The sequence below is a fragment of the Chenopodium quinoa genome, unplaced genomic scaffold (genome assembly GCF_001683475.1).
Source record: "Chenopodium quinoa cultivar QQ74 unplaced genomic scaffold, ASM168347v1, whole genome shotgun sequence".
Classification (NCBI taxonomy): domain Eukaryota; kingdom Viridiplantae; phylum Streptophyta; class Magnoliopsida; order Caryophyllales; family Amaranthaceae; genus Chenopodium; species Chenopodium quinoa.
In genome coordinates, this window is record NW_018745003.1 from 2,527,612 (window position 1) to 2,553,342 (window position 25,731).

Consider the following 25,731-nt stretch of genomic DNA (forward strand, 5'->3'; position numbering starts at 1 on the left):
TCAAATATTGTTCCATTGCATTATTTTGGGTCTAACGTAAAACATTTTGATCATAAATAATCAATTTATAAGAATAAATTCAGTTATGTGTTATTATGTTAGGTTCATTTCAATGAATTTATTTAAAATACCAATTATTACAAATTTTATGTGTACGAAAGTGGGAATATAGATGATACGAAGTATAAAACATGTATCAATGACTATGAAAAATCATATAAAGCAATCTAAGAATTGGAGCACGGAGGGCTTACTTAATTACTTTATTACATATCCACAGGCACAGTAAGAGGACTTATATTTAGCTAGATGACTTGTAAGTTGGTCAACATGTTAACTTTGCACTTAGTGCCTTGTCGGACCTAATAATTTACCATGAATATTTTGATTGACTCCGCTTATATAATTGTAAAGTCAGCTGACTTCAACAACAACTAAAGCAAATTCTTAATTTCAAAATAATTTGGGGTTGATTAGCATGAATCGTCTTAAAAAACTGTCCACAATAAAAATAATAATGAAATGACAAAAAAAAAACTCATAGTCTACTTCACATAATGATTAAATTATATTGTCCAATTAAGTAATCCACCTATGTATATCTTGTGACAGTAGCATATGTCTTGTTTGAAGTTATTATCAATATTCTTTTTTGTCAAAGGACCGACTCAATTAAAGTTATATGGCTAAATATTTCACTTTGAAAGAGGGGTAGATGAGAATTGAACTAGTGACTTTATAGTTGCGTTGGTTTCGATAATGTTAAAGGATCAACTCAACCAAAAAATTAGATTGATGGTTAGAGTTTCTTTTTTAATAGTCGATGAGTTGATTGGAGAGAAGATTGATTAAGAGAGAGAGACACATAAAGAAGATCAAGCGAGAGATGAGACTAACAATTGGGGTTGCAGGCTTTACAACTATTAAGTTTGTACTTTATTAAGTTAATGATTGAAATTAAGAGCAAAGGGGAAAGCAAAATCTATACCTAGTCTATACCTACACAAACCATCGTACATTCATTGTCATGTGTCACCTTTTCTTTTGGTTGAATAATGCCACATGTCACCTTATATAACCTATTCTTTTAATCCCTTTTCTAACATATTATAAAAAATAAAAATAAAAAATAGCCATAATTCAATACATATTAATGTTGTTTATTTCATTCTCCTCCAACTTAATATCTCTTAAAAGTTTATTTAATTCCACTCCTTCTACCATTAAATTAAAAACACATTATAAAACAAAAAATTACATTATATATCTATGAATAAGCCGTGCAGAAGACTAGTTGGTAGTAAAGTAACTAACATTAAACAAAGATTTTTGTAACAACTTCTTCACATCTTTCTTTCTTAGACATGCTAAATTTACGTAAAAGGTTTAGATCAATCAATCAATCAATCACTTACACGTTACACATAAGTCTGTAACTGTTCAAAAGATTATTTCGTAATATACTCGCACACTATAATTGGTGCCAACTTTCTTGTCTAATAGACTAAGGTGTTGTTTGTTTGATATGTGAATTTACTTCCCATGGGAATTTGTATTTTATGGGAATTAAATACCTACGTCCAATTCCTAGGAAGTTGCAAATCATGAGAATTTTGACTTACCTAGGGGGGTTAGGTAATTAACTTCCCAGGTTTTTTGGAATTCACAATTATCATATTTACACTTTTTATTGTCAACCAAACAACCCATCCATTTTCAAATTCACATGATTTTCTACTTCTCCCATTTTCTTTGTGCAACCAAACAAGCCGTAATAGTAGTCCAATCTAATACCAACTCCATGGAACTTATCCACATTTTGCTTGGCTTTTTCTAAGAAATTCATCATCAAATTCTCTTTCCAATTTTCACTAATTGAAGTGATGTATTAAATTAAATACTAATACCAGTAAAACTTTCCGCATTAAAACAAAGAATTAAAAAAAAAAAAACGCGTCGTTTTCTCTCTCTCTCTCCAATTTACAGGATACTGAACTCCACAATCAATTTCTCGAAGACTCAATCGGTACGCAAATTCAATCTCAAAATTTGTTTTTATCATCAATTTCTTGCTTTTGAACTGCAATAATTATGCCAAAATTTGTAATTTTTTTGAAATTCTGGTATAAATTTGTTGAAATCTTGTTAAAGAAAAAGATGAATTGTTTGATTGATTATTGATGTTTAAATTTTGATGTTAGGGTTTGATAATCAGGGAAAAATTCTGAGTGAAGATGAAAGGTGAGGTACAAATGGAGGAATCATCATCATCATCTTTAGGAGTAAGGGATTCAGAGGAGAGAGATACTGATCCTTTACTTCCGATGAATAGTGATGATGATGATGATGGAGTTGTTGTGAAGTCAAGTTCTTTTTCTACGGAGATAGTGAAGGGAGACGCTGATGATAATGGCGGCGGAAGCGGTGGTGGCAATGGTGATGATGATCTTGAAGCTGGTTCTGCTCCTTGTTGTCGTATTTGTCTCGAATGTGATGGAGAGGATGGTATATTCTTTTTTTCAGTTTGAATTGTTTTAATATTTGACAATTTTGTGAGAGTTTTTGGAATGATTATTGTTTCTTTTGTATTATAGTGTGGAATTAATAATTATGTATACTATTTTGGAATGCTTAGAAAAATGGTTGGTAGTATTGGTTTTTGATAAAAATTTCCTAATATGACCGTACTTAGTTTGAGTGATGGGGGAGAGTGTGAAAATGGTTCATATAATCAGAGGCTTGGAGGATTATTTACTAATATTGTGGCAGTAGTTGTAATCATGAAGAATGAAGGCAATGTGAATATTATATCGGGATGGAGGGGAGTAGTTAGGTACTGATTGAAACTAGTTTTGGGAATAGTTAGTGGTTTTTTAGCTTTAGAGCAATGAGAGTAAGAAGAGATGATGAGGGATTGTGCAATTACACACTTTTGCCAATTAGAAGGTGAAATTTTGGGGATCAATTGGTGTAATTTAACCATTTGAGGTTAGGTGAGGGCTAACGATGTGTACATGTAGATTCTATTAGTTGCATGATACGTGCTTGATTGTTATTGTTGTGTGTAATTGCTGTTGCTGTTTTTTGTTGTTGGAAGTGAAAATTTGGAATGCAGGAAGCTTTATTGTTTAGGGAACTATTTTGTAGCTATGGTTAGTCGTTATTTAGAATTAGTTGAAGCTTAAAGCTTTATAAACTAGCGCTATATATAGCCATTTCTTGTGACTAGGATACTTAGTGTTTTAGAAGAGCAGATGTCTGCAATCTATATAGCCATGTCTTCTGTTGCATCTTTGAAGTATGCTACTACTCCCAGATGTAGATTATTTATGTATGTGGAATTGTCATGTTTGCTGTTACTGGCTTACTTCCTTGGAGACCCATAGTGTGAAGTGTGTCACTTCCTTCAGCCCCATTTACCTCGTTATTTTTGTCATACCCTTTCTCTGGGCAGTCAACACAGCATATGTTTGCTCTGCAGATGATGAGTTGATATCACCATGTATGTGCAAAGGCACCCAGCAGTTTGTTCATCGTTTATGTCTTGATCATTGGCGTTCGGTGAAGGCAAGTTGTCTTTTCGGAAATAGAAGTATTATCATATGAATGATGGCAATATCTCTTTCAATTTTGTATGGTATTAATAATAAATAATAAAATATAATGTTACTTCAATTGACCTGATTTATCTACAAACTTATGCAGGAAGGTTTTGCCTTTTCACATTGCACGACTTGCAAAGCACAATTTCATCTTCGTGTTGAATCATTTGAAGACAACACTTGGCGAAAATTGAAGTTCAGGCTATTTGTTGCTAGAGATGTTCTCCTTGTATTTTTGGCTGTACAGACTGTGAGTAGAGCTTTGACCTTATTCTTTATGGAGATGCTAATAATGTGGCTAACAAAACCAGCGAAAAGAATCAAGCATTAGATATGCTGATAAGTGTTTGATTTGGTATTTATAATTCTGTTTTGGGCTTGATATTGTTGATATTAATAACTTCACAATATGTTTTCTCTTGTCTACTTGAGTGGCGGTTTATTCTTATGTTTTTATATTAATTAGTGGCTACTGCCTAGCCTCTTAGGTATTTAATAATCCAACAGGGGTAGGAACTTTCTTGTCAATCCAGTAGTTTCATGTTTCTTCTCATATTAGAGCATGCAAACTTGAAAAATATCATCTGTCAAAGTTTTCAAAAGGCTAGTACCGTAAGATAAATGAGCTGGAGGAAGCAGAGTAAGAAACCAACATATATTCAGTAGCTTTTTTTTTTCTTTTCCTTTTCACCTTCTTTCTACAAAGCTGTGATGATTTCGATAGTAATTACTAGTTCATTTCCGCTGTAGTTAGTACCGTGGTGTATAAGCTTTTCTATCCAGTTGCTCTATTTCTCTTACCTCTCTTCTGCCTTGATGTGACTCAAGTAAATGATGTCAAAAATTAAGTTATAGAAAGTGACTATGACAGGGCTAGCTGGGAATAAATCTCTCTAGTGCTATAGTTTAAATCTAGTTTTATCTTTCTTAAGTCACAGTTACGCTTCCTTGTTTGTTATTTTATAACTTGTATTATTGTATGTTGAATTGGAACTTGGGAGTATCATCTACTCCTTGACATTGTCTTTGTAATATTTCATTTTTCATTTGGATATTTGCTTCTTTACACATGAATAATCATTTGTATTGAGACCTGTAATGTCTTCAAAATGCCTATCTGCTGGTGGATAATTTGTTGCTATGTTAATGCTTATACTTGGTATAGCGTATTTACAAGGAAAAGATTAGTTAGTGTCCTGCATTTTGATGCGACTCAATTAAGATTGAACTGAAATCTGTCTATTCTTTTTTTGGTTGGTAGTAGTTTCCACTTGAAGATTTAAGTTATGACAATTAAAGTGTTAAAAAAGTGCAGTTGTGTTGATTTTCTTGGATGAAATTATCAATCTCCTTCATTTGGCTCAATTAATGCTTCTATGAATGGTCACAATGATTGATTGCTTAACAAATGCTTGGTGATCTTTACCTTAGGGAGAATAAGAAATATGAATAAAGAATAATGTTGCTATGTGGTTGTATTTTGTGGACAAGATCCATATTACATAGCATTTGAAGTTTCTAATTCTTCTGAGGTTACAGAAATGTCTTTTAGGGAAGCTCAAGATCATCTCTTGCAATGATGGTTGGGGTCGTGGATTAGTTGTATGCACTCATATTTTAAAAAGTACTTTATGCCCATAATTTTGATGAAAGCCTGTGATGATTCTTTCTGAATCTGGCAATCTGCAATGTTTATCACCTAGACATTGAGCCTCAAGATCCTGCTTTTGAGTTAGTGGCTGAGGGAATTCGGTTTCTGTATTTGGCTTATTATGAATGTTTATTGGATTATATAGGCACCATGAATTCTGAGCAAACTAAGAGTGGATGGCTTGATTCTCATTTGGAGGACTTCAGGACAATTGAATGCAATCCTTGGGAATGTGATTTGCTTGTTTAGCTTGGAGGGTTTTCCTTTTGATGATAAGTTTATGAAAATTGGCTGATTATTTGTCTCCTTCCATCCTATTAGTATTGTATTTAATACACTTTCTTTTTGTCCCAATTGTTTTATCAACTGCAATTTTAAAGCAGTAAATAGTACAGAGTACCACTTATGATTTCTCTAAAAGGAAAGTTGGAAAATTTTCAAATTCATCACATTCTTTATCTCCAGTATTTCCAATGCACAAATGAAACATAGGGGGCTTTTAATCTCCAAACCGATCCCTGGACAGCAGTACATCCTTATCATGCATGTAACCTTGAGATGGATAAGTTTTTGCTGTGCTTAATGCAAGACGGAGAACTATTCTTGATTAGACTCAAAGTTTATAGCTTCCGAATTGATCCCTGAACAGCAGTTCATTCTTCTCATAAATGTATTAGCCTTGAGGTCATGGAAGTTTTATTAAGACTAGCATCCTATTTAGATTAGATTTTTCCCATAGTGTTTCCAAACAAATTTGTCTCTGACAACCAGTCTTTTCAGGCAATTGCGGCAATGGGAGCCTTTGCTTATCTCATGGACAAAGATGGGGCTTTCAGGAATTCATTTAGTGATGGATGGGATCGTATATTGTCAACGCATCCTATACCTTTTTACTACTGCATAGGTAAATTTTCTTATGCCTCCTGACTTTCCATTTATATGCTGCATTCATGAAAATTTCTACTAGAAAACGGGCAGGATAGGGCCCTATTTGGGGCTTCTGCAACAATATTTTCTGTAGTTTGACTTTGCACGGAAATTTTAATCGCTATTGAGCTTTCTAATGACACAGTGACATACTATATTTCTACAGCGTGAAATGAGAGAGATGCGAAAGTAAACGGAGGATAGAGATGGAGTTATCAATTGACTGTTGACAGTTTAAGAGCACGTTGTTTGAAAAACGAGATACTGTTGAAATTATGCAACAGTTTTCTTCTAACCATTTTGCATCTTTCCTGTTTGACAACCAGACAAATTACACAGAATGAAGAAGAAAAGTGAACTTTTAATAGGAAAAGGGGCATGTTCTTAATTTAGTGCCAATTGCCTATTGTGGAGATTGTTGGATAATTTCCAAGCATAATAAACAAAAAATAAATGCTATCCAGGTTCTAGAGTGGCAATCTGATTAGTGGACCCATCTGGCTAGCTACTTGAGTTTTTTTTATTGACATGGAGACTGGGCACCTGAAATCCTGAAGATGGGCCTACCCTTATTTTATGGCCAGCATTTCACATAGAATAGTGAGAGTTAGTTGTGTGTTGCTGACATGTTTGTAACTTGTCATACCTCTTTTACTGACAACTGTCCTGCTGACACTTCTAAAAATCTATGGGATTGCTAATCAGTCACCATCACAGCACACTAGATGACCTTAATCAGGAGGTAAATTTTATTTCCTGGTAAATAAGAACATAGAGTATGTTACATAGAACTCAGTATGACAATTGGGCTAGGAGGAGATAAGACTTGTTTAGTTGTCTTTTAAACATAGACCAGACAAAACCTTCATTTGGTTCATGTGGCTTTGAAAATTTCGATTATATTGAGAACTTGAGTGTATGTAGTAGGTTCTAATACTGGATTCTCAGCCGTTACATTAAAGCAAAATTTTTAGTGAAAGCAACTACAACTTAGTATGGTGGTCAGTGGTAAATGCTCGATTCTCTTTGAATCTTTCTTTTCCCTTTTCAATGTGTTTGGATGTGCGACAAGGTGTTACGATTAGGTAATATGGAGAAAAAGGAAGAGAAGAGGGAGTGAGGGATTCATGTCATTCATCTTTCCTCGTTTGGATATGACTTGGGGAAGAGGAAAGAGAAGGGGATTATTAATAAACCAAATTCATCCAGTGATGAAAATTTTTGGAAGGAAAAGGCAATCCCACTTCTTCCTTCCCCACCTCTCTTTTGTTTCTCTCTCTCCTTCATTCCCTCCCTTTCCGTCCACATTTACTTTCCAAATATAGTGAATGTACATTTAAGTTGTCTGAAAATTTCTCTTTTAACCAGCTTGTCATGTGGTCCATCTTTCTTATGCTAACTTTATACTTGGCTGATAACTAGTACCGGAGTATGTAGGTTTCCCTGTTTCTTTGCGATTGTGTCTTGTAAATGCTAGTACAGAGTAATGACTGCTTCTAATCTTATACATTTTTTTTCCTGATTTGTCTTGATTTTTGTGAACAGGAGTGGTGACTTTTTTCGTGTTGCTTGGGTTCTGTGGTCTCATTATTCACTGCTCTTCCCTGAACAATGATCCCCGCATGGCTGGTTGCCACAACTGCTGCTATGGATGGGGAATTTTGGATTGTTTTCCTGCATCAATGGAAGCATGCTTTGCACTTGTCATTGTTTTTGTGGTGATCTTCGCAATCCTTGGAATTGCATATGGTTTCCTTGCTGCTACCATGGCTGTTCAAAGAATATGGCAAAGGCACTACCATATTCTCACAAAGAGAGAGCTGACAAAGGTTAGTATACACAGTTACACTTGTAGTTTCATGTTATCTATCATTGCTGTTGCATTATTCGAATTAATAATTTGAACTTGTGAAAACCAGTCAGTAGTGAATATCCGCAGCCATGATCTAAATGCCCAAGTTGTAGGAAATTTATAGCACCTAAATTTTTGTTGTTCTTAAAGCAGTTTCGCAGTTGCATCAAGAAAATTTAGTACAAGTATAATGCTGCTAGGTTAACTAGTTGGAAACAAATTATTTAGTTGAAAACAGATTATCTCGTTGTTCAGCTGTTGAATCTCAATTAAGTGACATGGATTGGGACATCGTACCGACATGCCTAAGTGGTTCAAGGGAGTGGCAGCTGCTGTATCTTGAACTTCATTGTTTGGACATGTAATGTGCTTCAAAGTTGACCTTTTTCTGGTGTCTTTTACAGGAATATATTGTAGAGGATTTACATGGATGCTATACCCCACCTAAGCTGGATCCGGAGCATGAAGAACGACTCAAGATGCTCAAGTTGCTATAGTTAAACTAGGTTTACTACATAATAACCATGTAATATCCTGAGTTGTTGAATGTAATATATGACAGAGTAGCTAAATTTTTACTCCTAAGGGATTAAAATTTTAATATTGATAGCCTGTTTGAAAATGAGGAATCGCGTTTCTTATTACTGATATATAGTGCCCATTGAATATTACTCAGTACGAAGTATAATTTTTTTTTTTTTTTTTTTTTTTTTTTTTTTTTTTTGGCAAAAGTTAATTCCCGGGCTCGAGGCGTTGGATAAGATAACTAAAAGTAGAAATATTAAATTAAAATGAACATTAATTACACCGAATCGACGCGTGATTTAGACATGCATTTTCAAATTAATACCACTTTAAAAAATATTTTAAATGCTTATTTAATGTCCGGAAACGTTTGTTAGCAAGATCTTTTTTTTTTTTTTAGGAAAATTGAATAGAAAAGAAGTTTATCAAAAACTATATTACTCGTACCTCTTAACTATAGTTAGAAATACAAACAGATGTGATGAAAATGACATTACTTAATCAAATTGATATTTCTACGATAATGGAAAATTGAAATTGTATTAGTGTGATTTAGAAACAAATGTGTTGGAGTATTTTTTCACGGTCAGTAATGTATATTTGCGCAATCTTATCAGTCATACGTATAAAAAACATATCGAATCTTGTAACAACTCAAGTAAACCTCCGTCCCACTGATATTGCTTCACGAAATCTAATCTAGTTTGGAAGATCAAAGAATCGAGAAGGGACTTCTTTTATGGAGGATTCTTGATACTTTGGGTCCCATGAAATCCTTCAAAGGGACCTTTTGTTTGAGACATTAGATGGTTATTAAGCTTCATAATTGACACGTAATGTTAATTACTAAAAGGATCTATGCTAATGACCATTTTACAAGATCAAAGTAACCCACATATATAGTGGACCCTAATTGAAATAAGGACAAAATTTGATGTCGGGTTGAATGATTTGCAGCTTTACAAAAGCAGAAAAGTGTAGGGAGTTTGGCAATTGATCAATGGATCTTAAGAAAAAGTGTTGACAAACAACAGTTAGTAGAAATAGAATTGTAACAGGTCAACTTAAATGTGATAAGTGGACTTAGAGTGTTCGCGGTAATAGCAATATCAAAACATACAGGAACGAAGTATAAAGTGTAATGTGAATGTGATTATGTGAATGTGAATGTGAATGCGAATGTGGTAGCTAGTTGACCTGTTAGCGAATAACGAGTGAGCATATATGTGCCGAGGTCAAAAGGAGACGACCAATAGTCGTAGAGGATAGCTGGAGAACTATGCAAAAAACGTTTTGGGCAACAAAAGTGCATGATCAGTGGCGGATATTGGAAGAAAAAAGATGAATCGAGGAGACGACCTATAATGGTAGAGGATAATTAGGGAACAACGCAAATGACAGGTGTTGTGCAACACGAGTACACAACCAGTGGCGGATATTGGAAGAAAAAAAGATGAATCGAGGAGACGACTTATAGTTATAGAGGATAATCAGATAACAACGCAAATGACAAATGTTTTGCAACACAAGTACACGACCAGTGGTGGATATTGGAAGAAAAAAAAGACTAATTGTGGAGACGACCTATAATGGTAGAGGACAGTTAGAGAATTGCACAAATGACAAGTGTTAGGCAACACGAATACACGAACTGTGGCGGATATTAAAAGGAAAAAGACAAATCTAACAAGTCAAGTTAAATTGATGCAAATTCAAAATAAAGTAATCACAAGTTATGACAATTCATCAAGTCCCCCCCCCCCCGAACTAACTCATTATTGTAAAGGACAATATCAATGAAATTAGAATGTGGATCAAAATATTTATCTTATGAATTATAACTAGCTCTTTGATCCGTGCGACACATAGACCATAGTAAAATAATACATGTATTTTTTTGTTTGTCATATGCTTTTATTATTTAACAAATAAAGAGTTTCAAGGGGAGAGGAAAGGAGTGACTTTTATTATTTCCGTAAAAATTAACATTTAATTTTTTTTTTTTAATGTAAAATTAAAAAAAATTAACTAAGAATGTGATATGTGGCACTCTTGGACTGAATTTTGAAGACTAGCTGAAGATAACTACATTTTTTTTGTAACTAATTCTCCAAGAAGTGCTCAAGTGGTCTTTTGATTTTCCATAGTTAATTGACTAGTGAAGTAAACTCATATAAGAGTGCTGTTGGACTGATCATCATACATAAGAGAGATGTATTCAAATATATGCTCGTATAGTTTTGATAAACGCATTTTAGTACTATCTCCGTCACATATTATTTGTAGCTTTTGAATTTTTATTAATATCTAATAAATAATACCTAAAAATTGCAAATTATATGTAACAACGGAGGCAGTATTTCCTTTAATTACCTCCTAAAAGTTCCATGTGTTGTAAGTAAAATAAATGAAGTATATTAAAATCAAGAAACGCAACACAACTAGGCGATAACTAGTTAAATCATTTTTGAAGTAAAAATGTAATAAAACTAAAAACTATTTTCCCCATTTTTAGTTGGCAATTTTCGTTTAGAACGTGTGTCAATGCACATATTTAAATGATTAATATTTTTAATTGTCAGTAAATAAAAATTATATACCAAGCTATGTTTTATCTTGTGCATAAATCACAAAATTTAATCAAAATAAAAATTTATAAAACAGTGAAGTTTAAACTTGTAATTTAAAAAGAATAAAGAAAGTATTAGGAAATAATGGAATATCAAAAATTAAAAGTCACAATCTATGTATTGCTTGTGATAAAATTCCAGATTGATAGTCAAAAGCAAATGTCTTATCAACTTAATTTTTTTTTAGGAAGTCTTATCAACTATTTTGTTCTCCTTAAATTGGAATAATGTTACAAATTCTTTTTTGGTTCATATACTTCGTACATAATTCTTGTTGATAAATTAATATTCCTTTTCCACTATATAAACCTCTTTTAGGTGGTTGGTGTTTATTTTTCTTATCAATAGAGTATCACAGGCATGCCACGACTAATATACTAAATAGTTATGGTTTAAAATGAATTGATGGGATTTATAAACTACGTAGTATATATGCTTCCTCTAGCAAAATCTCACCTGTGGGTTTGACTCTCTAAATTCACCAGAGGAGCAACAGCAGGGACACTTGTTCGACGACCCCGTCTCTCTTCGTTGCTGACCAATCGAAGGCGGTTCTATCATCCATATAGGAATCCGACCTTGGTTTACGTCTGATTCAATTCTCCCTGGCTTCCTTCCACCACAGAGCAGAAATCAAATTTGAGGATCCCTTACTTATCAAGATGTCTTCCATTCATACGATCTTTACTTATTTATCTAATCTAATTTAAAATTATCTTATATTTCATATAAATTTATTGTAACTTATTTTAGTTGATAAAAGAATTTTGATTACCGATATTAAGTTATTAACCCTTATCAAATCTTAATTTTTCTTAAACTTATCTTATCTAAACTAGTCTATAGTAAATACTTATTACCAACTGATTTGTTCTAATATTGACATGCTATGCATAATAGGTATCACTGATTATGATAGAGTGAATTTGTTGTAGACACCTCGCACCTATGCTTTTTGAATAGGTAGATAAGTATAGATAATACTCGGAATAATTTGTACTTTCGAAAAAAGTACCATTATCAATTCAAAATTACTAATAAGATCATGTTCTCGTATCAAACATTTCTTATAAACATATGGTACAATTTTTAACTTTTTTTTTCATAGAATATAGACATTATCATAAAAAAACAAAGATGCAATGTAAGGCATATTGAGATCAAAAACAACATGCATGTCTGATTCATCTGATTGCAATCGAAGGATTAACCTCTTTCTCAATCCAGTACAGATTTTTACCCATGAAACAACTTTTACCATACTAAACTCAAAAAATAAAAACAAAACTATAACAAAGCCCACCATAGGGGCACTTACTACACTCAAACCCACAATAGAGGTACTTACTATCTTCAAAGAGTGTAGATTTATTGAATTCAATAACAAAAATATAAAGAAACTAAAGAGAAAGGATCGGAAATAGTCAAATTTTCGGAGAAATTTGACTATTTCCGGCCTATGAAACACTTTTTTTGAAGAACCCTAAAGAGAAAAAAAAATAGAGAGGAAACGAATAGGGCCTTTTTTTTTTTTGGAATAATATAGGTTGACAAAGCCAAAATCCATATTTGTATCCCTAATAACTCTATACAACCTCTAAATTTATTTCTTTCTAACAACATGAAAAGTATAAGATGCATAATTATCCAATCATTTAATAGTAGAAAAATAAATATATATTTATTATTCTACTATCATTATAATATAAAGAAAAAAAAAACTTAATTCTTAGCCGCAGGATCTTTATTCCCTGGATTTTTTCCACATCCTGCGGCTTTCTCGCATCCACGTCCATATGGGTTAGCAGGGGCACCAACTTTAGCCTTTCTAGGATTGTTGTCTCCTTTTCTAATTGCACCATATCCTATATCAACTCCTTCAACTTCACTAATTATGCATGAAACCAACATCATTCCTATGATAATTGCAATTATGCTCTTTCTTGAAATGCCCATTTTGTAATCCTTTGTGTAAATTAATTAAATTCTAGCTTTTAGTGTTGAACTAAAGAAAATGGTTGAATTATTTGTACGCAGTCTATGTAATAAAGGTTGTTGTTACAAATGATCTAAAGAATTTCGATTTATAATGGATTTTTAATAGCTAATTGTGGCTTATAGATAGGATAAAATAAAATGAGGTGATGCATTTCATTTGTAAATGTATAGCTTAAGTTAAAGGGAATTGAATTTTGGCCATTGAAGCATTGCATTGTAAACTAAAAATAAGATTTGTCTATTGTAAGTTATATTTTTTAGAGGAAGATATTATTTGTTGAAAGCGTGTTATGTCATTGCCATTGATAACACTTGGTATGGGTTCTTAAAAATGATTCATGACTACATTTTTAGCTCATTAGTGAGATTATTATCTATTAAAGTTCTCTAATTTGCTAGATACTACGAAGTATGAAATGCTCTGTGGGGTACTATTTATTAAACGCGCTCTAACTCTTCTCTCTTGGCCCCCTACTCAAGCCCCATGCAGAAGATGCTCTTATAAATTTGAAAACATTGTGTTGTAATTTGTAAAGTATATATATGTGGCCGTCATAGTTTACAATAAACAATTATTTATCAACTTAAAAAAAAAAAAAAAAAAAAGGAACAAGAAAAAGGAAAAAAAAACATATTTATTTGAATCATGGAGTATGAAAGAATACAAATATTTATTACTAAAAAAAAATGATTTTGAAAATTTATTGCTTGATTTTGAATCCTCGTTATCCTTTAAGAAAGATACCAAGGAACCTTAATTCATGCATCAATTATTGCAAACAAAATTGGGCATTTATCCAACAAACTCACATGAGAAAGTATAGAAATATAATAGCAAGGTTTAATTATAGAAAGAAACTCATCTTTCAAAATTTAGACATGCCCATCACTTCATGCCTTTGAATGTGAAGATGTCGCCAAACAATGTATTCCTTTAATTAAAACACTAATTATTGCATGATTTTGGAGGAAACATTATATGCATGCGTTTAATTATACATGAATTATATATAGCATGAACAAAGACATAATATAGCCTTTCGGTTAGTATGTATAAAGTCAATTGTTACCAAAAATAAAGTAGTGGATCACGGTGAGATTCAACGTTCGTTGACACATGCATGTTAGTTTAGCTTTGATTTTGGGGCTTAACCTACACACTAATTAATGGTATCTACTTTTTAGTCTATAATTAGTCTAATCTTTGTTTTTGCCCACGGGTTCGGTTAAGAAAAAAAGAGACACGTCTTTTCTAGTTACATAAGATTTTCTAGTTATATTTTTTTATATATAATTTTGATTAGGAGAAGGATGACCCCATCAGATCGGAACCTTTCACAAGGCCATCTGTTCCAAGTCAACCGACTAGGCTCTTTGGGAGTGGGAGGGGGTGGGGGTAAGAGAATCCCCACCAAGCTTTGGTTGGTTTTTTTGGTTACATGCATTATTATTGTATATGGAAAGAGTGATACACATATCTTTTGTAGAGAATTCGTAGTTAACTCTTAATTATGATTGGACGAGATTTGCCAATGTATATGAATGAATATTTCTTTTTGAATCTCCTATTTGTATCTCCATCCCTTTTAATGGCCAACGTTTTTCTCCCATTTTATCTTTTGGGTTATACATATAGTTGTATATCTTGATAATTCTATCCATCCAATTTTAATTTTAAAATCCATACACATGCATATTTTTCATTATTCCCATTATCCCATATGAAGGCATATTATTGGCTAAGAAAAAAAATCTTCATTTATGATGATTTTAATATCATATCGTTGCATAAACTAAAAATCTGGCTAAATTATAGTGTTGGACATGACATCAGTTTGCAGGTTTAAGACTTCCTGCACAACTTCTTCTTATTCGACCAAAGAAGTACATAAGGCGGCAAAAGTTGAATACATATGACTATACTAAAGAAATCATTCAAATACCGTCTCGAATGCTACTCGATCTCAATGAGACAAAGAACTAAGAAAAATTTTTAAAAATATAAAATATAAAAAATTAAGGAAACATTATTTAATGAAGATTTTTTTTTCTTTTAGCAAATATTTAATGAAGATTCTATTTCAAGTAAGTAAGTGATTTGTTTTCATTTTTAAAATTTTTGGCTTGGGAAGGAAGAAAATGTACAAATCTTTTGCATTATTATGGGTATTTCGATTGTTTCCATAATTAGAAAATAAATTGTACTTGTATCCATAAATCATCACAAAAAAAAAAAAAAACCCTTAAAATGAATTTTACTCAATTTTTCTACTCCGCAAATAACATATTTTTTTTAAAAAGAATTTATGAGCAAATTTTAAAGCAAGTGAATCAACATTGGTATTTTGTTGTGCTAGTGGGTCAAGCTGTAAATGTAATACTTCATCTGTTCTTATGATCACATCATAATTTATTAAATACGGTGAATAGTAAAGGGCATTAGTTTTTTTTTTTTTTTTTTTTTTTTTTTTTTTTGTTGTGAATAGGTATAGGGCCTTAGTTTAATAATATTGAGATCTTGGTTTTTGATGTAAAGGTTGACCAATACACCTATTCAATTCCTTTTTCTTAAAGATGTAAAAAGGAAGATCAATATGTACGGAGTAAAAGCCTAAAAAATAATTCAAATAGAAAAACCTACAAATTTACTCCTCTTATCAAATTTTAATTATCGTATTATGAGTTCAATTAGATTATCAATACAACATTATTGGATTCTTGATATATGTAGACAATGGAGTAAAACATATTAACAACGTTACACAATCCTCTTTTTAGAAATTTTTTCTAAAAGAAATCTATTAATGATATTACCATATAGAAAAAAGAGAACAGAGAAAATAATATATTAAAAATTATCATATTCTCGAAAATCAATTAATATAAAAAATAACCTAAAAACCTTTTTTTTTTTTTTTAGGAAATAACCTAAAGAATTTAAAGAAGGTAAAAATATTAAAATAGGGCTCCATTTCTTGTAAAACAGGGGATAAAAATCTAATATATATAAATAAAGTAGGCATTTTTAAAGAGCATTCGGCGCGCCACGTAAGCAAAGGTATGTTTTTGACCAATTAAAAATTAGATTTCTATTTTATTTTGGAATTAAAAAATTCGTTTGCCACCTAAACAAAAGTGACGAATAAGATTTAAGAATTTTGCCACATAATTTCTATTTTATTTTGGAATTAAAAAATTCGTTTTCCACGTAAGAAATATCATTATTTTGACCAATAAGAATAAAGATATACTTATTTCGACCAATAAGAAAATAAGAAGAAAGATTTGATATATAATTATTTCGGCCAATAAGAATAAAGATTTGTATTTATTTTTGAATTAAAAATATACTTTTTCCGACCAATAAGAAAATAAGAAGAAAGATTTGATATATCTATAAATTTTTATCTTTTTTAAATTATTGTTATCCAGAGAGTATTAGTAGAATTGATAGTTTTTTTTTTCTTTTTTTTTTCTTAATTAAGTATAGTGCTTACAAAAGGTTGCACCACGAAGTAGATCAGAAGCAAAAGCCCATAATTGTCAAGCAAATCAGAACGAAAATTCCAAGTTTAATGGAACAAAGTGACTACAAACAAAAGAAAAACATAATTAGTCAGCACACTAAAAGGCCCAACAGATTTAATCTATTCAAACTTTAAGCTGAGGAAAAGATAAGCCTTATCAAGGCAATTTGCCAAAAGATTGCGGCCTTCTATAATCCGTTGCACACTGTTTTTGGTTAAAGCCTCTAACGAAGACACTCAGCAGGTTTATCTATTTTATCAGTCAAGCAAAATATTATCAATTGTTTCGATACTTAATAAAATGATAAAATTTAAGTTGGGGAAAAGATATAAATTGATTTAATTAGCTTATGATTTGTTATTATTATAAATAGGCATTAATTTAATTCACGCACCATCAAAGAATCACACAATTCCTCATACAAAACAAATTGCATATTGAGGTTTAAGAAAATGTCGGTGTAATTCCTTAAACTCAATTTTTTTTTTCAAATTATAATTACTGGTAATATTATTTTTAACTATTTTTTTCATTGTATTGTTTTCTTAGGTCTACTTCGTCGATTCGAGAACTTAATTCTTCCAAAAATGATTGGAAAATTAAAGTACGCGTATCAAGGCTTTTTGATGTTTTGAACTTTCGAAAATATAATAGTTTGATTAGTTTGGACATGGTTTTAATTGACGAAGAGGTATGCCTTTAATTTTATTTTTTTATTTGATAATACTTATCGTTTTAAATTTATTGTGTAACTTACAATATTATTTTAACATATAATTTTATTTTGCACATGTAGGGTGATTATGTCCATACTTCAATCAAAGGAAAATTTGTCCAACAATTTCGCTCAAAACTAATTGAAGGCAAAGTTTACACAATTCGATATTTTTTTGTTGTACCTAATAAAAATCAATATTGTGTTGTGAGCAATAACAAGATAATGATACAATTTTTTCAAAATACATCTGTTAAGGGGGTTGCAGATAATAATAAAATTCCGTTGCATAGATTTGATTTTGTTCAATTGCAACATTTAGATCAATTCCGTAGTAATGCAACACTCCCTGGTATATATTTTACATATTTTCAATTTTTATTGTTTAAAAAATATTATAGTGTTATCATTCGTTTTACTAACTCTCTCTCTTTTTTTTTTTTTTGAAATAGAAGACAAATGGTAATTATTATTTTAATATATTTGTATGTATTATTATTATTATTAATTACGATAAACTAAAACTTATAATTGTAAGATAATTTATATTTGACTTATTCTAGATTTATTAGTAAATTATTTGTATCTTGATATCATAGTTAGGGGACAACGAATCCAATTAAAGATTAGGGATAAGTATTTTCTGATTATTTAAGACAAAAAGACCTACTTGCTGATTCCAGTAAGCCTTTTGGTATAGTTGTTACTTCAACAATGGTCAAATATTTTAACGGTAAGTATCATATATTAGTCATTATAATAACTTTTTTTTTAATATTTACAACGAATAACCTAAATTGTCATTATTATTTTGTTTATAGGAAAAATTAATTTAAATACTTCTGCATCAACCAAAATTTATATTGATCTTCAAATTTCTGAGGTTGATGAATTAATATCAACTTTATTTGTTCTTATTTAATAATAAAAAAAATATTACCAAAAAGATTAGCATCCTTGGCAAAAGAGAAACCTAAAGAATACAGTAAATACAAAAAAAAGGTGCACTCAAATCACTTCCCTACCTATTTAAGGCACCAAGTTCTTAACTTTTTTATAAGAGAAAGAAATCTCGCAAATAATAAATTCCCTTAAAAATATAATAAAACCAAAACTCTTAAATTGTGATGTATTCATGTAGAAATTTTCTGGGTTTGAGAGAAAAAAGAAGAAGAAGAAAATAACAGTAATTAAAGTGTAATTATAAATTAAGAAAAAAGAATGTTGAGTAAATTGTTATTGAAGAGATTAAATTGTGGTTCAGCAAAAGAAACAGAGCATGAAGCTTCAAGTCATACTGGTTATGATCTAACGGCTGAGGTTTTGCCATCTCTTGGTGCTCGAAGCCATTGTCGTGTTAATCTCAGACGATTTGTTATTTCTCCTTTTGACCGTCGATACAGGTTTTGTTCTTTTCATCTTATTAATCTCTTCTCTTAATTATGTGTTTTTTCTTTTTTCAATCATAGTTGATGATACTCCATCTGTACCAAATTATTATATTACTAGTTCCTCGGGTTCATAATATATGATAATATTAATTAGTAGCTCCGAAGTTTAATATTTCAATTAAAATTACTGTGTTACAATAAAATTTACGTACCTCTAGTGGTTTCGAGAGCATGGAAATTCAATTGGACGTAGTCATGTACTCGTGATAATGCGTTGCCATTCGATTACACCATTAAACACGCCTAAGAATGCCGAAAATTACTTAAAGTACAAGTGATTGCAATGTGAACCAAGAAAATCCATCGTTAGAGGTTTATCATGTGTCGTAGTTAGGGCATGTAACAAACTTTTAACTTTATATTCCGACTTCTTAGCAATGGGAACTCTAATTTTGTGTTTGCTTTGGATTTTACCAATAAACTAAACTATTCTTAAAAAAAAAAAAAAAAAAATAAATAAATAAATTAATTAATTACTCTAATTAATTTTGTCGAAAACGGTGTTTTGCATTTTCTTGTGTGAATAATGAAGATTGCTATTGACCCACATAGTCACATAGAAGCTTAATTAATAAAAAAATAAATAATTAAATTTGTGAACCATATTGCATGCAATGTGTTTGATAAATTGTCGCATTGAAGTTTGAAAAGTTGGAAAAACTTGTCCAATGTGAATGTTTGTTGTTACTTTGTTTCATGATGTTTTGTTGATTTGTTTTATAAATTGGTGGATGAAACTGTAGCATTTTTTTGACATTTTAGGAATTTCATGAAAATAATAATTTATGAATTATTATTATTGTAGCAATGATTTTACATTAGGGGGCTTTTTAACAAAAAGTTGTCAAAATCCTATTTGCATTTTAGGAAAAATAATTTTGGTGTAACTTTAATAAATGACCCCCTTATTGACCTATTTTGAGCTGTTCTAACAACCGATAAATTAGTCATTTTGTTTCGATATAACAATTAGTATGACATATATATGAATTCGGAACTCTTTTTAAAAGAAAGAAACAAGCAAGTAATTAATGTGAACTCGATACAAATTAGTTTAAACAAAACACAGGTTAGCAAAAGAGGGAATGTTGCACAGTTTGTAGTTGTTTTAGAGACATATAAGGAGTACCAAAAATGCAGTGTTTAGTTGCTCTATCTATAATAGGAAGAGAAAAGTTAATGTAACCGCGTTATTAAAAAAAAATTTGAACAAAAACAAAAGTTATCTAAAGAGGGAACGATGTAAGTTTTTGGTGACATACCAAAAATGTTATAGTTTATATGGAATGGCAGTATGTTTTGTACTACACAACGTATAGCAATGGAATACATAGTACTAGTAGACGTAGTAGTGTTATAATACTCGTGTTCTTTAGGTGAGAGTGACATTCAAGAACATACAAGGGCTATAATGCTAGTATATGCCAATTGACACAAATTTTTTACTTGGTCATATCTTGATCTTTACCAACTGTTGCTCTGAAACAATCTAGTACCTGATTTCTTCCTTATTTCTCTGCTCCATACATATAACTTTATGTGTAGGTTGCATATCATGTTATTCGAGGTTACCAATCATAATATTTAGAGTTATACAGTATACAATTTTGGAGTATAGTCCATAATAATAAGTACTTACCTTTGAACTAAACTAACTAGATTAGCACCTTTCTCAGTTGTTAGTAGAGGTTATGCTTAATTCAAAGGATTATTGATAATTATCTGTTATAAACGGAATTGCACAAATAAAATAGTAAGAACAATGTTACCGAGAATAAGACTGAGTCGCGGACTATGTCGCTCTCTTTAGAACATTCGCGACACTGCCTCAAACTTGTGGAAGCAGCTCGTACCAAACCGGATGCCCCCGGGATAAAACAGTCTTTCACAAGTATAAAATACCGGCGGTTTTGCACCGAACCACCGGACAACGGAACACCAGAAAATCAGAAAGAAACTGCTCGACTGTTTTGAGAGGAAGAGAAAATATATTTTGCAAAGTGGTTTTCTGTATTTTTTTCCGTGTGTTTAAAAACAAAGCTGGAACCGTCCTTTTATAGGTAAAGATACGTAACAGCTTAAGCATGAAAACGGGAGAAAGATTAGCAACGTTTACTGCAATTAGTGTACCCGTTAAGCAAGAATCAAAAACAACAACGAGAATCAAGCCGGTAACAAAAATTAAGTTTGTTTTAATAACCCAAACCGACCCAGCCCGGCTCGGTTCGGCGCGTGTGTGATATATGGTTTACCATATAGGTCCTCCCTCTCCACAAAATGTGGGTAGCCCAAGGGCCACACCCCTTTAGCCCACTCTCTATATTATAAAGAGAGTAAAACTCTCATTTCCCACCAATGTGGGACTTTGAGTTTTTCACAAAATTCACACACTACACACTTGTTGTTCCAACATTATCTGAATATGGTTTGTGATATGTATGTATTTGAGAAAATGTCATAAGTTTATTTTCAATTTTGTCACGTTTTTTTGGTTGCCTGCAGGAAATGGGATTATTTATTGGTAATTCTGGTGCTCTACACGGCTTGGATCTCTCCATTCGAGTTTGGTTTTCTTGACAAGCCTACGACGCCAATATCAATCGTTGACAATATTGTCAATGGGTTCTTTGCTCTTGACATCATCCTTACATTCTTTGTTGCATACCTTGATAAAACAACATACATATTTGTTGATGATCGAAAATTAATAGCCATGAAGTACATTTTTAGCTTTAAGATGCCTCTCGATGTTATCTCCATTATCCCCTCTGAACTTATTCAGAAGATTTTACCTCCTTCTACACGAACTTATGGTGTGTTCAACATGTTCCGTCTATGGCGTCTAAGAAGAGTCAGTAGGCTCTTTTCCAGGTATACACTTATTTCGAGTGTTGGAGCATATTAGAAAGATTTTAAAAGCTGATTCAAACTAATAGTCACAATGTTAACAGTCTGGAGAAAGATAGACAATACAGCTACATTGTGATTCGATGTATTAAGCTTATTCTTGTAAGTATCTACTTGATTTATTGAAGGTTATTTATTTCTAATACTGTTTTTGATTTACTGGATTAATGTTTGTTGAATCTCTCCTTTTCTTTTCTTTTCAGATAACCCTTTTTGTAGTACATTGTGCTGGGTGTTTCTGTTATCATATTGCTGCACATCATCGAGATAAAAGGGCTACATGGATTGGATCAACCTTGGAAGATTTCCTTCAGTTCAGTTTGTGGACACGATATGTGATGTCGGTTTACTGGGCTATCACTACTATGTCGACTGTTGGCTATGGTGACTTGCATCCTGTCAACAGAGACGAGATGCTTTTCGATGTTTTCTACATGCTATTCAACCTTGGACTCACTGCATATATAATAGGGAACATGACCAACTTGGTTGTCCATGGCAGTAGCCGAACTAGGAAATATGTAAGGCCATCTTTCGTTGTCTATTATTGTCGAGTAAGGATAAAACTATAATGGTTGTCATAGGAAGAAAATCATTTTAATCCTCTAAGAAAACTATACGAAAAGTTTTGGAATGAGTAATAGTGAGTTGAACAATAGACTTGGTGTACAATTACACTATTACAGTCATTGAATATGTAAGTAATCTATTTCCTTGTGTGATTCACTTTTGTTCTGTTTTTAAACAGAGGGATACCATTCAAGCAGCTTCGAGTTTTGCACAAAGGCACCAACTTCCTCAACAATTGCAGGAACAGATGATTGCACATATCACTTTGAAGCATCGAATGGATACCGAGGGACTGCAGCAACAACAAATACTCGATTCCTTACCTAAAGCAATCAGATCAAACATTTCAGAACACCTTTTCTACTCTTTAGTAGAAAAAGTGTATTTGTTCCGTGAAGTGTCCAAAGACCTTCTCTTTCAGCTGGTACCCTCACTAAAGACCTCCTCTTTCAACTGAGTTATATATTTCTTATGTTCTTTGATCAACTAGATTTCCTTGTATGAAGGTGTCTGAGATGAAAGCAGAATACTTCGCTCCAAAGGAGAATGTCATTCTCCGAAATGAAGCGCCAACTGACTTCTACATAGTTGTTAATGGCTCATTGGTAAACTTGCAGAACCAAATTAAAGCTTATTCATATATAGCAGAAAATGTTGCAGTTTTCCTGATCTAATGATATTTATTTTATATGATTTCAGGAGCTTACCCGGGGCGGTGATGGAGTAAATGAGGCAAGTTAATTACAATTTGATACTTCCTGTGTGCCTAAAAGTTCAAATTATCCATGCTTGAGGATTTTTTTTACAGTATGTATCTTCTTTCTGTTTATTTGCACATTCCAGGTTATTATTGGAGAGTTGAACAAAGGTGATATATGTGGTGAAGTTGCTGTACTTTGTTATAGGCCTCATCTGTATACAGTGACAACCAGGCGGCTCTGTCAGTTGTTACGGATAAATCGTACAAATTTCTTGAACATTGTGCAGTCCAATGTAGGAGATGGGAACAAAATCATGAATAATCTCTTACAGGTATTCTGCATGATAAATCAAAGTCTTTATTATCAGAGACTGTTATTGTTTGTGTGCGTCAAATTTATATTTTCTTGGGCAGCATCTGAAAGAGCAGGAGCACAAGAATGACAACACCGCAAAGGAAAGTATGGCTGAGATAGAGAAGATGATGGGTCATGGTAGGCTTGATTTACCGATAAGCCTATGTTTTGCTGCTGCAAGAGGGGATGGTCATTTGATACATCGGTTGCTGAAACAAGGACGAGATCCAAATGAAACAGATGAACGTGGAAGGACAGCTCTTGTATGTTTTTCATTATTTCAAGACTTACATAATAGCTAGTAGTAGTATTCATGTATTTCTCATTTCTAACTACTTATGTTTGTATTTTTTGGCCTCAAAACTGCAGCACATTGCAGCATCGAATGGAAGTGAAAAATGTGTGTATCTACTGCTAGATTATGGTGCTGATCCTGATTGCAAAGGTACATATCATTAGCTCTTAAATTCTAATTACAGATAATGAGAACTCGGCATGTCTGACATACTTTATGAAATGTTTCCTTTTCTGTTTGAGCACAGATCAAGAAGGGAACATACCATTATGGAATGCAATGCAGGGTGGTCATGAGGCGGTGGTGAAACTTCTAATAAGTCATGGTGCTAAGATTTGTGCTGGTGACGTCGGTCTGTATGCTTGTATAGCTACCGAGCAAAACAACCTAGACCTCCTCAAAAAAATTGTCAGCTATAGTGGTGATGTAACATTCCCAGCAGTTACTTCTACTGCCTTTCCTCAAAGTGAGATATCTGCTTCAAAGTTCATAGGAAGGACGGCCCTGCACGTGGCAGTTAGCGAAGGAAACATCAAGATCGTCGAGTATCTGCTTGATCAAGGGGCGCATATTGACCTGCCAGACATCAGTGAGTGGACTCCAAGAGCCCTTGCTGAACAGCAGGGTCATGAGCAAATATCTGCCCTATTCCAAGCCAAGGTAGGATCTAAGCCTCAAGTAGTGCTCCAAGTTCCTGATGAGCATAGAAACAAAGTGCGTTTCCTAGGGAGGTATACTAGTGCACCAAATTTGACACAAGAACACCATAACTTGTCCGAAGATGGATCAGCATCAGTAGGATCAGGGATGAGGCCGAGGAGGAAGGCTAATAACTTCCGTAACTCAATATTTGGGGTTATATCAGCTGCTCAAAGTGGACAGAGTGATCTGTTTCCTGGCATAGGTCATGAATATTTTGGTAGAAAGGTCGATGCTCATCAGGAGAACCATGTCGCTTCTAGAGTGACCATTAGTTGTGAGCAAGAAGGAAAACTTAGGAAGGTGGTTGTTTTATTACCAAATAGCTTTGAGGAGTTATTGAATGTGATAGCTAAAAAGTTCGGAATTTTCCCTTTGAGAGTTGAAACTGATAATGGTGCCGAAATTGATTGTATTGAGGTAATTAGAGATGGAGATCACCTTGTTGTCATCAAAGATGACACAAATATGTAAATTTAGGGGGCGTTTGGTATGGATTTTTTAAGGCATGGAAATGGATTCAAATAACCCACTCCGTTACCGCTTGTTTGGCCAGAGAGTAACCAATACCGTTACCTGGGTGTAACAGTTCCCCTAGTTTGGTTCCGCTCTTTGACCCAAGGAAACAAATTCCGTTTCCTGCATTCAACAATGTTAACATTTCTCATTGACTTTCTCTTCCAATGCTCTTACTCACCCAATCTCTCTTTTGAATTCGATTTCTCAGCATGCCATTGTTCAAGATCTTGCTTCATTATTCAAGACTCGTCAAAATTGGGTCAAATAAAATCGCTCAACAACTCATCATTCTCACATTTCACCCACCAAAAATTAAAAAAAGAAAAAAGAAAAAAAAATGAATGAGCTTTCATGACGATTGATGATGAAGATTGATCTGCCTTTGCGATGAATTGATTTGATGTTGATAATTTTGATTTTTGATGGTCTATTGATTTCAATATGGTGTAATTGTGTTTTTATGATCAATAAAAGAAAAAAGTGATCTAGTCATCTGATTTTTGATGATGTGATGATTTTGGTTATTGAATTAGAGTAATTAAATTGGAGTAAGAAAAAAGAGAAAAGAATTTTGAACAGGTTGAAGCAATAAAGCAGCTTTCCCTTTTTATGAAAATTTTTTTGTGAAAATTTTGTTTTCCCTTTTTTATGCCAAACAAAAGGAAATGAATTAGTTGCAATCGTTTACGTTTCCTTAGTAATACCAAACAACTAACAAGGGTAACAATATACATTACCCTTTTCCCCTCCTAATTTGTTTCCATTCCGTTACCTTTACTAAGTTGATACCAAACACCCCCTTAGAGT

At 32.5% G+C, this 25,731-nt stretch overlaps 2 protein-coding genes across 3 annotated transcripts; both read left to right on the forward strand.

Moving 5' to 3' along the window:
* The first annotated feature begins 1,795 nt into the window (after positions 1 to 1,795).
* LOC110707873 lies at positions 1,796 to 8,714 on the forward strand. 2 transcript variants are annotated; one of them, XM_021885942.1, is made up of 7 exons: positions 1,796 to 2,026; positions 2,216 to 2,505; positions 3,482 to 3,567; positions 3,706 to 3,852; positions 6,034 to 6,157; positions 7,726 to 8,009; positions 8,437 to 8,645. In XM_021885942.1, the coding sequence occupies exons 2-7, from the start codon at positions 2,235 to 2,237 to the stop codon at positions 8,527 to 8,529; spliced, it is 1,005 nt and encodes a 334-aa protein (XP_021741634.1). In that variant the 5' UTR covers positions 1,796 to 2,026; positions 2,216 to 2,234; the 3' UTR covers positions 8,530 to 8,645. The 2 variants fall into 2 exon arrangements, with proteins under 2 accessions (XP_021741634.1, XP_021741633.1); XM_021885941.1 differs by having other exon boundaries at positions 1,802 to 2,026; positions 2,202 to 2,505; positions 8,437 to 8,714.
* A 9,199-nt stretch (positions 8,715 to 17,913) lies between these two features.
* Positions 17,914 to 25,493, forward strand: LOC110707875 (potassium channel AKT1-like). The gene is made up of 10 exons (XM_021885943.1): positions 17,914 to 18,831; positions 21,382 to 21,750; positions 21,831 to 21,888; positions 21,990 to 22,307; positions 22,535 to 22,780; positions 22,863 to 22,985; positions 23,200 to 23,388; positions 23,471 to 23,674; positions 23,781 to 23,856; positions 23,954 to 25,493. The coding sequence occupies exons 1-10, from the start codon at positions 18,650 to 18,652 to the stop codon at positions 24,877 to 24,879; spliced, it is 2,691 nt and encodes an 896-aa protein (XP_021741635.1). The 5' UTR covers positions 17,914 to 18,649; the 3' UTR covers positions 24,880 to 25,493.
* The last annotated feature ends 238 nt before the right edge of the window (positions 25,494 to 25,731 follow it).